The sequence below is a fragment of the Acanthochromis polyacanthus genome, chromosome 11 (genome assembly GCF_021347895.1).
Source record: "Acanthochromis polyacanthus isolate Apoly-LR-REF ecotype Palm Island chromosome 11, KAUST_Apoly_ChrSc, whole genome shotgun sequence".
NCBI lineage: Eukaryota > Metazoa > Chordata > Actinopteri > Pomacentridae > Acanthochromis > Acanthochromis polyacanthus.
The window spans coordinates 4,572,850-4,585,600 of NC_067123.1; the positions used below are offsets into that span (position 1 = coordinate 4,572,850).

Sequence of the window (12,751 nt, forward strand, 5' to 3'; positions counted from 1 at the left end):
GTTATCAAACCAATTTCATTAAGTTACCTCAACTTAAATAGTTTGAATACAAGTAACAGAAACTAGAGCTTAAATTCCACCAGATATTAATTCATTTACTCTGTCAACACGACTAAATCTGGAATATTTTATATTCTTAACTCAAATGGGTTGAAGGTTCTTTTAATTTGTTTTTAGTGCAGATTTCCATCACAAAGAAGCAGCAGAAACCAAAGAAGTAGATGGAATTTTTTATTATTTCAGATTTTATCACTTGACCTGTTTTCATTCATATTACACAACCATCCAATAATTGCTGATATTATAACGACTATTTTCAATCCGGTTAAATCCTAAGGAAATAATTCTCATTCCAGAGGATTTGGGTGATAATCACCAAACTCTCCGTCCTCTGTAACAAACTCTCACTGACCTCTGGTTCTTCTTCCAGCCTGCTGGAGCAGAAGATGCTGGACATGGAGGTCCGTCACCGGGAGGAGCTGGAGACCTTGAGGCAGGAGAAGGGAAGCCTGCAGACCCTGGTGGGCCGACAGAGCGGAGTGATCCGAGAGCTGGAGGCCCAACTGAGCCGGGCCACGGGGAACAGCACGGCCCTACAGAGGCAGCAGCAGGAGATGATGGACACCGTCCACAACCTCCTCAACCTCTGCTCCAAAGACGGAGGTAAGCTGGAAGCACCAAAGTCTGGAGCTCCATCAAAAGACCGACTTGCACAATCACCTAAGAGCAGATTCTGGCAGGGAGACGGAGACGGTATTAGAAGTGAAAGTTGAAGTTAATTGAGATTTCTGATAGCGTTGAGCTCAGCAGGACCAATCAGGAAACAGTTCAGACAATGACAGCAACAGGCAGCGCTGCATTTTGAAGCTCCACCAAGAGCCAGAAACTGAGAGACAACAGAGAAGAAAACTCTCCAACATCACGGCTCGGTGTCTGATTACCAACGATAGTTTGGGAGGAAGCTGCCAAACCAGCGGCTCAGCTTTTAGCCACATTAGCATCACGATGACCTTAACGAGAGTCTCCTGAGCTGTTCAATCAAACTTTATTTAAATGGAACCGTCCAACTAGATCCATGCAGATCAAAGGGTTTCACAATAAAAGCAGATTTAGAGATAAATGCACAGGAAACAACAAAAATAAGATGAAACATTTGATGAGTATTTAAGACGAAAGGCTGTACGGTCGACAAGAAAAATGGATTGTATTAAAATTAATTTAAAAATGACCCAAAAGTTGTGAAATATTACACAAAATCAGTACCTTGGGTTTAAACAGTCAAATGTCAACAAAATATAATATCCAATATTGTTGACAAAATTTTTTGTATAATAAAATAAGAATAATTGCTAAAACCATATTAAAATCTGGATGAAAAAAATAAAAATAATAAAAGATAAAATAAAAATAATAAATTATAAAATAAAATAATAAATATGAAAAGAATAAAAATATAAAGTAAATAAATAAATCTAAAATAAGAATATATGCTAAAACTACAATACGAAAAAAATAAATAATAAAATAAAAAATAGAAAATGAAATAAATTTAACTGGATAAAAAAGGTCACATGAAAATAATAAATAATCACATAAATTAATTAATAATATTAAAATAAAAATAAGGATTAAAAAATAAATGAATAAAGTAAGAATAAATGCAAACAATTAAGAAAAATAGCTAATGAAATAAAAATATTTAAAAATTAATATTTAAAAAATAATAAATATTTGAATAAAATAAATAAATAAATAAGAATAAATACTAACACCATGTGTAGCCATGACATTACACCTAGCATGAAGATAACGTGTTTTGTTTTTTGACTGATGTAATTTATGGAATTCATGGTTCCCAGATGTTGAACTACAATGATTTCAGGGGAAAACATCCAATCAGAACTACTCATGTTCCCCATCAGAACAGTTTTTATTTCTTTTTAGATCCCTTAAACTTTTATTGTCCTTTGCTGTTCTTCTGTTCTTCGTGATAATTACCTTCTTGGATTTCCCATGCTACCATTAGCGCGTTTTGAGTGTACTGACATCAGTATTCGTCTCTGGATTCTCTGAAAACAGCCTCTGACTGTTTCAGAATCTTGTTTTCACTTTCTGGTCGTCAGACTAAATCAAATCCATCCTGAGGAGGTTTATATTTGCGTTTGACCCGTCAGTCATCGTCTTCAGACTGTCGACCTCCACTAGCGATGACCCGAACCAGAGACGAACCCCGCTGAACTTTTCCAGACCGCAGGGTTGGTGGATGAAGTTGTTTTGCTTTTTTGCCTCCTTCCTTCCTCTGGTTCAACTTTGATTTCAGGATCTTTGTGGAGTTGTGATGATTCTTCTGACCTCCAGCATGAAGAAGGAAGTTAAAGAGGTTCTGGTGGCTCCCACAAAGCAGCGTGATGCTTTCCTCCGCAACAATCGCTCGTCACGCTTTGGTTTTACGAACTCTATGGAGGCAGCATGAAGTAATCTCCTTATTCCATTCCTCTGGGTCCCTCCCTGTTAATACGACACCAGGGATTTCCCTCCCGGCCCGGAGATTGACCCGGCAGCAATGCGACCTTCTTGTTCGGTCAAACTCGGCGCACTCGTTTACCTCCTTTCTCAGACGTTCGAACACCCACTTGATCCTGAAATCTTGTTGGTCACAGAAGATTTGATAGTTCCTCTCTTCGTTTTGGGATTACTTGCAACCTCGTATTTCCTGCAGAGATGTCAAGATGCAACACAGGATGGTCACACTGCTGCTCTTTGTTGGTGTTAAAGTTGAACTTTACCTGCTTCTATTCACCGTCAGACTACTTTTACCACTTCTCCTGTGAGATGTGCATCTGATGAATCCGTCATTTATAGGTTTGATCCCAACTTGTGAATTAATTGAACACTACAGAACTTGTCTGGCATAAAATGTTTGCATAATCTTAATACTCTTGTCTTTATTTACAGAAATATTCTTGTATCTATGCTTTGTTGATCCTTAACTCTCTGACTGGAGTTTTCAGAAATGCATTCTGTGAAATTTCTAATTTGAAACGTGGATAAAATTAGCAGTTTTCTTCCATAGTTTTCTTGCCAAGAGTTCCTAGACTTCCTACAACTTGTCGCTTGTGTGCGGATTAAACACTCGATGTGCAGGTTCATTATTATTTAGTTTTAAATGTGTGTTTTTATTTTAATCTACAACACTTTCTTTCTTCTAAGCTAAATTTATGCTAAGCTAAATTGGTGCCTTTTCTTTTGTAATCTTCAAAGTTAACACATCCTTTATTAGTTTTCTCACATTCTTGGTTTCCTGTTGTGAAGTTAGATGTCAGTGTGCTTGTATGAACTCAGAGTCGGGGAGTGATTAGCTTAGCTTAGCATTAATGAACCAAGAAACAATTGTGGCCATTTTTTTGTGTGTTCAATTTCAGCTCGTTGGTGCATTAAAAAGATGACGTATGTTAATTGTTGAGCTTTAAAGGTGCTCGCAGTTGCATTTTTATACTTTAGGACTGTTAGCACCTCCTTTTGTATAAACCCAGAGTCAGGCAGTGATTAGCTTAGCTTAGCATAAAGAAACCTCTGTTTAACAAGAAACTAGTAAGTGATAGCCATGGCATCTTGTATCTTGTCGTTTGTTAGTGCAATAAACAGATGAGATATGTGTTAATTGTTGAGCTTTAATGCTGCTGGTAGTTGAATTATTAAACTTTAGGATTGCTAGCTTCTTCTTTAACTACTTATGCTAAGCTAAGCTGACTGCTTGGGGTTTTTTAAACTGCAAACTTAACACAGAATTTTTTTTTTTGTATCTGTATTTGTATAGTTTGTATTTTCTAAATCTGGAATTGTTTCTTTACTCCATTTGCTAAGCTAAGCTAACTGCCGCCTTTTTTGACAACAAATGTAACACATCATTTGTTTAGTTTTCTTGCATTTATTTAGATGTCATTGCACTCATATGAACATATAGTCTGGGAGTGGTTAGCATAGCTTAGCATGAAGTAACCTCTGTGTAACAGGAAGTTAGTTGGTTACAGCCATGACATCTTTCAGCTTGTCATTTGTTGGTGCATTAAACAGATGAGATATACATGCTAATTGTTGAACTTTAAAGGTACTGGTAGTTGCATTTTTAAACTTTAGGTCTGTTAGCACCTCTGTTTTGCTTAGCTAAGCTAACTGCTGCTTGTTTTATGTCCAGTCTTAACACCTTTGTTAGTTTTCTCATCTAATTAGTTTTCTTCAATAAACAGATGAGATATGAGTTCATTGTTGAGTTTTAAAGATGCTGATTGTTCTCATTTTTAAATTCGGAACTGCTCTCCACCTTCTTCTACTCCTTTTGCTAAGCTAAGCTAAGCTAAGCTAACTGCTACCTTTTTTTGACTGAAAACTGAAAACTAGTTTTCTTAGATTTTTAGTTTTCTTGCATGGAGTTAGATGTGATATAAACCTGGAGCCAGAGGGTGATTAGCTTAGCTTAGCATAAAGAAACCATTGTTGCTGCACATGAATAATGATGTGTTTGTATTGTATACATGTTTTGTATTTACTACGCTGCTGCCTTCTTTGGTTTTAATGCTCCATAAAATGGAGGTCACTGGCAACTCAGCACATTCGTTTGTTCTGGATTTATGTGTAGCTTATATTTACCGGACATCTTTTTCACGTTTTCTAGCATCTGCAGATTCTCCAGGTGAGATTTAAACACTTCAGGTTCTCTGTTTTGATGGTTTTGTTTGATTAAATTCCCACTTTAGTCGTCTGACAGCTTTAATGCTCCTCATTCCTCTTCATGATTGGTGGCGGCTCTAACCAGAGGAGATGTTTTGCTCTGTGGTTGGTCCTTCAAACCACCCGGCTGGTGTTGAAGGGCAAGTCGGGCTGGAGGTCAGAGGTCATCTCCTTGTCTAACAGCTCCTGGGGGAGTCGAGGAGAAAGATCTCGCATGTGAAGCTCCTCCTCTGTTCACTTAAAGCTGCTCAGGTTGTTTGTTGAAGGTTCAGTTCCACCGAGTGTGTTTTGAAACCCGATCTGGAGCGTTTCCTCCTCAGCTCGGACTCGCTTCGAGTCCTGGAAGGTTTTAAGAAGCCAGAGTTTATCACTGAATGTATTTCCCATCTACGGTTTTGTGTTTGAGCTGCTGCAGATGTTTGGTTTGTTATTAAAGCCTCATTACCAGCCGTAATTGATCTCAGCTTTGGAACACGGTGCAGGAAAAAAAAGCTTCTTCTGGCTGCTAAATGTGATTTTGTTTTACAGAGTTCTATGATCCCGCTTCGATGAATGACATTCATCATTTTTACAGCTGCTCAGTCGGAGTCTAATCGCTTTGAGGTTCCACGCGAAGCCTCAAAACTTAAAACTGGAGTGACAGAACAATAAAACCCACTTCATTAATGTGGCTAAACTGCCATGCCTGATTATTTTTATGCTTCACTGAGCGGCAGAATGAGTTTGACACCTTCTGAAGACCTTTCTGCAGGTAGTTTTTACCTCACACCACGCTTCACACAGGAGGAACCAAACTTTTTCTGCTTTTAATAGCATTAAAACTCAGTAAACTGTAAATGCAGTTTTATGCTGCCATGAAGTCTGCAGTGGTTTCCAGTTTCAGTCACATAAGTTGCTACGTAAGAGCTGAATTTACCTAAATTCTTAAGCTTAGAAAGTCTTATTACTACTATATTATATTACGTAACCAACACAAAGTTAAAAATCTGACTTTTTTTTCTGTTTGAGCAGTTTCTTGTGCTGATAAATTGTGCAATTTTGGGGATTTTTAAAAAAATTGAACGCACCTTTCAATCTCACTGGTAGGTTTAGAGGGTCCAACGTTTAAAAACTGTGTTAAGTGGGGTCTTTAAAACCTACAAGCAGGTTTTGGGGTTTTAGATGAATAATTTAGCACCTTTTGGGCCAAATGTTTGGTTTATTACTCTGAGCGGAGTTATGTGACAATCGGCGTACATTTTTCTGTCTGTCCTGTAATTTACATCTGTATCTGTAATTTACAACAAGTCCTCAAATTCATACAACCGCATCGGTCGTATGTAACGTGCACCGGAATACGACCCATGAGAGCGTATTTACGTTAGCGCCCCGACGGTGAAAAGGAACACATTACGGGATTTAATTTGAGAAACGGCTTTTCCCTCGCGAAACGGCTTTTTCCTCAATTTCCCAACACGGGTTTAGGGTTATGGTTAGGGTTAGGATGAGGGAAAGGGATAGGGATAGTGTTAAGATAAAAGTTTGTTCATGGTGACGTTTCACCTGCGACACCAGAGTGTCGATATTTACTCAACCGCTAGAGGTCGCATAGTCAAAATGTAACACTGGGCCGTAATACGGGCGTGTACAGACGACCTATGTGGTCGTTTTTGGTTTGAGGACAGGCTGGTAATTTAACAAAATAGGGAGGTATGAAACTTAACAGTAAATTTGTAGCAAAATTACAGTATAAAAACTGTATTTTTTACAGTGTGGACACCAGTTTAATTGTTTTAATATTTCCTCTGTTTCTGGATTCTGTTCATACAATGAAGACCGATCATTTTCATTTAATTTACTGTAAATATCAGCAACATCATCTTTTATAGAGTCCAGTTTGTGTCAAAGGAAGATGATTCTAATATTTTCCCACGTGGGAAAGACAAATGCAAATTCATAATTATCGCTTTTTTTTTTTTTTTGCATGTGCTGGTTTTAGCACCGCATCCATAAATCTATTTCCTCCATCAGTGGTTCTTGCGTGGAACCGGCTTATTTAATGACTCTGATGTCCACAGCAGTCCATTTAGCTCCATCCTTTTTCCGCCTCAGTCCCAGGATTTGGGCCGGTTTGGCAGCAGCCCTGATTTATGCAAACAGCCGAGCCCCCGCTGCTGCTTTCACATGAACCCCCCGTCGGACTCCAGTCCCCGCTGAAGCGCCAAATATCGTTCTGTAAATAAATATTGGGACATAAATAATATTTGCAGAGCTGGTTGGTGCAGAGCGTCAGAGAAAGCTGTGAAACAACGATAGCGGGGCGTTCCTGTGGGGTGGTTTGGGGGTAAATGACCACCTGACGGGACGATCTTTGTTGGATTAGAGTCTGCAGAGCGAAGGTCCCATCAGTCGACCTCCACAGCTGGAGACTCTTGTCGACGACACCCAATACTCCATCAGAAAGCTCCGAAGTTTCACCCTAACGGAGAATCAGTGCTTCGACCCAACAATACAAACACTGGTGTGAAAACTGAGATGAACCCTTCAAAAACAAAAAGAGGAAATCAGAAATAAGGTCAATATAAACCACTTGTTATAACAGGAAGTGGAAATTTATAGCTTGTAGTGTTTTGCTTGGTTTCAAAATAGTGGCGCTGTAATTATGAGCAGATGGAAACTTTACCTGGTGGTTAAATTCTCACTGTTAGTCCTTCAATTTTATGTATTTTCTTGTAGATTTGCACAAGTTCTTTTTCCCAGTTTGTGGTTTTAATGAGCACTACAAAGCTCGTCTGACGTGACAGGTTGCATAAATGACAGCAGTTTTTAATAGCACCGGCTTTATTTACGGTCATATTCTGGTGTCTGTGGTTTGTTGATCCCGTCTTTTATCACTAGATGTAGTTGCTCTCTTACCTGCCAAAGTCCAGATTTATCCTGTCGTGTATCTGACAGACGGCTGGCAAATCTGGAATAAAATGCTCCCCCCTCTGTCTTCTAAAGGATAAAAAAAGTAGGTTATTTAAAGGAGAAAAGTTTGACCTTCATGCTATGAATACTTCTGGAAAATGGTCACAAAAAGAGATCAAATCACAAAAAAAATGGGCCGAGATTACCACAAAGAAACACAAAATCAGCACAAAAAGAGGTAATTATAACAGAAAAAGACGCCAAATTTCCACTGAAAGAATCAGAAGTTCCACAAAAATGCTAATATGACCACAAATATATGTAAAATCACCTCAAATTTCCAGATTTATCACTTTTTTAAATGGACTTTTTCCATCATTTCTGAGCCTCAGAACTTCATCAGTCCAGCAGATAGAACCATGACATTTAGGAGGAGAAACACATCTGAGTTCTGATGAAAACTGCAACTAAATCAACTTAAAAAGCTGGAAAATTACCATAAAAAGAGACCAAATCGCCAAAAAAGGGCCAACATTACCACACAGAAACACAAAATCTACACAAAAACCCACAAAATTTTCCAGTGAAAGATGCAAACTTACCACAAATACTCAAAATCACGACAAAAGGATGCAAAATGAACACACAAAGGATTAAACCAATGCAAATAGACACAAAATCAGCACAAAAAAGACAAAATCACCACAAAGAATCAGCTGGTTCTTTATCTCCAGTAACTTTATGAGAATATTTCCACAGTTCCAGGTTCGGGTACAGATTTATTTTTATACTGCAATTTTTAAACAGCAGTTTAATCATTTTAATATTTTATCTGTCACTATAACCACTTTGCTTTCATGCCATTCAAAGTTCCTGCTCAGAGAAGTTTAATATTTGACAGTAAAATGCTGATGATATTACTTTATTTTCAAAAAATGAAATGCACAGACGGAAGAATGCCATCGATACTCTCATTTAACTCTCAGCAACCTGGTGAACAACAGTAATGTACAAAAAGTTTAGGTTGGTTAATGGAGAAAAGTTTTACCTTCACCACTAAAAGAGGTTCAAATCATTAAAAAAAGACTCAAAATCACCACAAAAGAAGATAAACATACCACAAAAACATCAGATATCCACTGTAAGATGCAGAAGTACCACAAACAGACGCAAAATCAGCACAAAAAATGCAAAATTACTGAAAAAATGCACAAAATAACTCCAGTCCAAACTGCCACAGAAAGGTGCAAAATCACCACAAAAAATGCAGATGTCCCAACCCCCTGTGACAGCAGTTTAATCATTTTAGTGTTTTATCTGTCACTATAACCACTTTGCTTTCACTGTTCAAAGTTCCTGCTCAGAGAAGTTTAATATTTGGCCATTGACAGTAAAAAGCTGATTATATTCCTTTATTTTTCATTAAATCGAAAGCACAGACATAAGAGTGCCATCGATATTCTCATTAAACGGTCTGGAAGCTGGTGAACAAACTGTTTATTAAAATGTCAAACTTCTCCTTTATGTTCAGCTCAGTTGATGCTAAACGGTCGCTTCCTGCAGCCTGAACATGTGGTTTGGGGTATAAAAATCCACAGCTTCACATCATTTCTGGTTTCGTCTCGTGTGTCCACAGTGGTTCCAAACAGCACGAAGGTCGTGGACGAAGAGAAGAAGTTCAGAGACTGTGCCGACCTCTACCAGGACGGTTTCCATAAGAACGGCGTCTACACCATTCACATCAACCAGCAGGACACCAAGAAGGTGAGAAACCTCCACAGACGTGAAAACATGCCAGGTTTCATCGCTCCTGAGCAGCGCTTTAAGGTGGATTTACAGGGTTTGGAGTCTGTAACGGTGGAGTTCCTTTTCCAGCTCAGGCCAGAGCTGCTGATGAGTGTGAATGATGAGCTCAGGCTGCTGTGGAAATATGGAAGCTAAAAATACGCCTGGCAGCGCTGAGACTTTAGCGGGAGGCGAGGTGTGAAACGGGACACTTCGGGCGGTCGGATGGCGATGATGGTGCACGAGGTGGTTCAGTAAACTGTGATGGATGGAAGCGATGATGTGGTGAGTTCAGGAGGTCTGAGTCTGGATTTCTGCCTCTCTGACTCCAGAGAACAGAAGTCTGTGGAAAGGAATCTGAATTATTATGATAGGCAAGCATTTATGCAACATCAAAAGGAGGATGTGGAAAGTGTTGAGTGTATTTGTTGAGCAGAATCCCTGTTGGGTCTTTAGGTGTGTTCACAACCACCTGTTTTTACACAGGTTTCAATCTGTGTATCAAAAATTCGAGAGAAAACTTTGCAAAAATGCATGTGAGATGGATGGAACTGATGATTTGGTGAGCTCAGAAGGTGGAAGACCTTTTGTGAGTCTGGATTTCTGCCTCTTAGACGCATTTGTGCATATTTTTCCAATCTCAAGATGAAGCTTTTGGACATATTTGTTCAACAGCATCAGCAGTGGTTTCCACTGGATATTCTTTTCTGTCTTTTAAGACACCTGTTGGACCTTCAAGTGCATTCACAACCAGCTGGTTTTATGCACATTTTCAATTTGTGCATCAAAGATTTTAGAGAAAATGTTGCAAAAATGAATTTATGCTCGGCTGAGATTGATGGAACCAATGATTAGATGAGTTCAGAAGGTAGAATCTGGAAGAAGAAGCCTTTGATCATGTTGGTGAAACAGCGTCTGAGCTTCGAACATTGCGGTGGATGTTTCTGATCTGTTTGGCAGCGGGTTTATGAATGAACTGAAATTTGTGAAAGGAAATCAGTTTTGATGCATTTTTCCAATCTCCAGAAGATGAAGATTTTTTTGTCTCAGCTTCAAGCCTCTAGATGTTTCTCAGAGCAGCAGCTGATTGATGCCCGTTTGTTAGAAGTCCTGTCAGTTTCCATGTCAGCGCTCTTCAAATCCGTTAGCCGTGTCAACACTGATTCCTTTTTGTGATTTAAGCACCTGCTGGGTCTTTAGATGCAGCGGTGTGCATGTTTGTGCTCATTCTTTAGTGCATGCATGGCATTAATGATGAGCTGTTCTTGATGGAACTGATGATTTGGTGAGTTCAGAAGTTAGCAGAAAGTTTGTTAGTGTGGATTTCTGCCTCTTAGACTCCAGCGAACAGAGAGTCAACCTAAAAGTTTGGGGAAAAAAATCTCAAAAAGAATCTTTTAAGCATATTTGTTAAACAGCATCTCAGCCTTGATGTCTGTTTTATAAGAAGATGTCCTGTCAGCTTCCATTGTGCTTTATCATCAGCTCTCTACAGTTCTGATTCCAACTAGACGACTAGATGTTTTTCCAATCTGCAGAAGATGCAGGTGAATTTTTGGAGCATTTTTCTGAAGCAGCATCTCATGTTCAAGCCTCCAGTGGGATGTTTCTCAGAGCAGCAGCTGATTGATGTCCATTTTGCAAGAAGTCCTGTCAGTTTCCATGTCAGCGCTCTACAAATCCATTAGTGCTATCAGATTTGATTCCTTTTTTATTATTTAAGCATCTCTTGGGTCTTTGCAAGCATCCACAGCCGCCAGTTTTTAAGCACATTTTCTGTTTGTGCATTGAAGACATTAGAGGAAGTGTTACAAGGATACACTCACACTCGTTCAAGGTTGAAGGGCAGCAGCGTGCATGTTTGTGCTCGTGCTTTAGTGCACGTATGGCATGAATGATGGGGGCTGCCCCTCTAATTATACCAGGCTGTGGTCATGTATGTTCAGCTGCAGGGCCGGCTGAAGTGAGGCTCCACCCCGGGGTCCCCTCCTCAAAACAAAGAGCAGCGCCGCAGATAGAGCTCCAGCTCGCCGTTATCGGTTTACACACTCCGAGGGGTTAAGGGCCACGCTACGCCCAGGTGTCGGCTGGTATGTGTCCAGGCCGGACCTCCACTTTGATCTGTAGAAACAAGGCGGGCTGATGAGGAACATCTCCAGGGAGCTGCTGAGGGATAAGGAGACGCTGATTAGGTCTGAGGAGGACACAGATACGTCGCATTCCCGAAGATGATTCATGGCGAGGGCTGGGAAAAGGGAGCGTCTGACACCAAACGACTGTCCAAGTGACCCTTATTGTTAGTTAAAGCTGCTGGGAGTCACGTTGGACGTCAAATCCATTAGCATGGGAGAGGAATTACATCTTCTGAACATGCAAAGACAAGGGATGTGACCCACATTTCCCTTATAAAATATGGAATTCAACTAAAAAAAGTTATTAAAATCAATCCAGTGTATATACTAAAGCAAATATATCTGCAATGGATTAAGAAAAAAAATAGATTTCTGCCTTCAGTCTGTTTATTGATGTTCTGTAGATGTTAAAGAAACTTTCTGAAATATAGTGTTAAAGGGTAGGATGTAGCATCGGAGGGTAAATGTAGCATTAGAGGGTAAATGTGGTGTTAGAGGGTAAATATAGTATTAGAGGGTAAATGTAGCATTAAAGGGTAAATGTAGTGTTAGAGGGTAAATGTAGTATTAGAGGGTAAATGTAGTATTAGAGGGTAAATGTAGTGTTAGAGGGTAAATGTAGTGTTAGAGGGTAAATGTAGCATTAAAGTGTAAATGTAGTATTAGAGGGTAAATGTAGTATTAAAGGGTAAATGTAGTGTTAGAGGGTAAATGTAGTGTTAGAGGGTAAATGTAGTATTAGAGGGTAAATGTAGTGTTAGAGGGTAAATGTAGCATTAAAGGGTAAATGTAGTATTAGAGGGTAAATGTAGCATTAAAGGGTAAATGTAGTGTTAGAGGGTAAATGTAGCATTAAAGTGTAAATGTAGTATTAGAGGGTAAATGTAGCATTAAAGGGTAAATGTAGTGTTAGAGGGTAAATGTAGTGTTAGAGGGTAAATATAGTATTAGAGGGTAAATGTAGTATTAGAGGGTAAATGTAGTGTTAGAGGGTAAATGTAGCATTAAAGTGTAAATGTAGTATTAGAGGGTAAATGTAGCATTAAAGGGTAAATGTAGTGTTAGAGGGTAAATGTAGTGTTAGAGGGTAAATGTAGTATTAGAGGGTAAATGTAGTGTTAGAGGGTAAATGTAGCATTAAAGTGTAAATGTAGTATTAGAGGGTAAATGTAGCATTAAAGGGTAAATGTAGTGTTAGAGGGTAAATGTAGTATTAG

At 39.0% G+C, this 12,751-nt stretch overlaps 1 protein-coding gene across 2 annotated transcripts in view; it reads left to right on the top strand.

The window, feature by feature from the left end:
* Nucleotides 1–12,751, top strand: part of angpt1 (angiopoietin 1) — a 93,706-nt gene that overhangs the window by 40,905 nt on the left and 40,050 nt on the right. For both annotated transcript variants that reach the window (XM_022211840.2, XM_051955471.1), the window contains exons 4-5: nucleotides 431–663; nucleotides 9,254–9,381. In XM_022211840.2, the coding sequence (XP_022067532.2) occupies nucleotides 431–663; nucleotides 9,254–9,381 (361 nt within the window). The remainder of the gene's footprint in view (nucleotides 1–430; nucleotides 664–9,253; nucleotides 9,382–12,751) is intronic.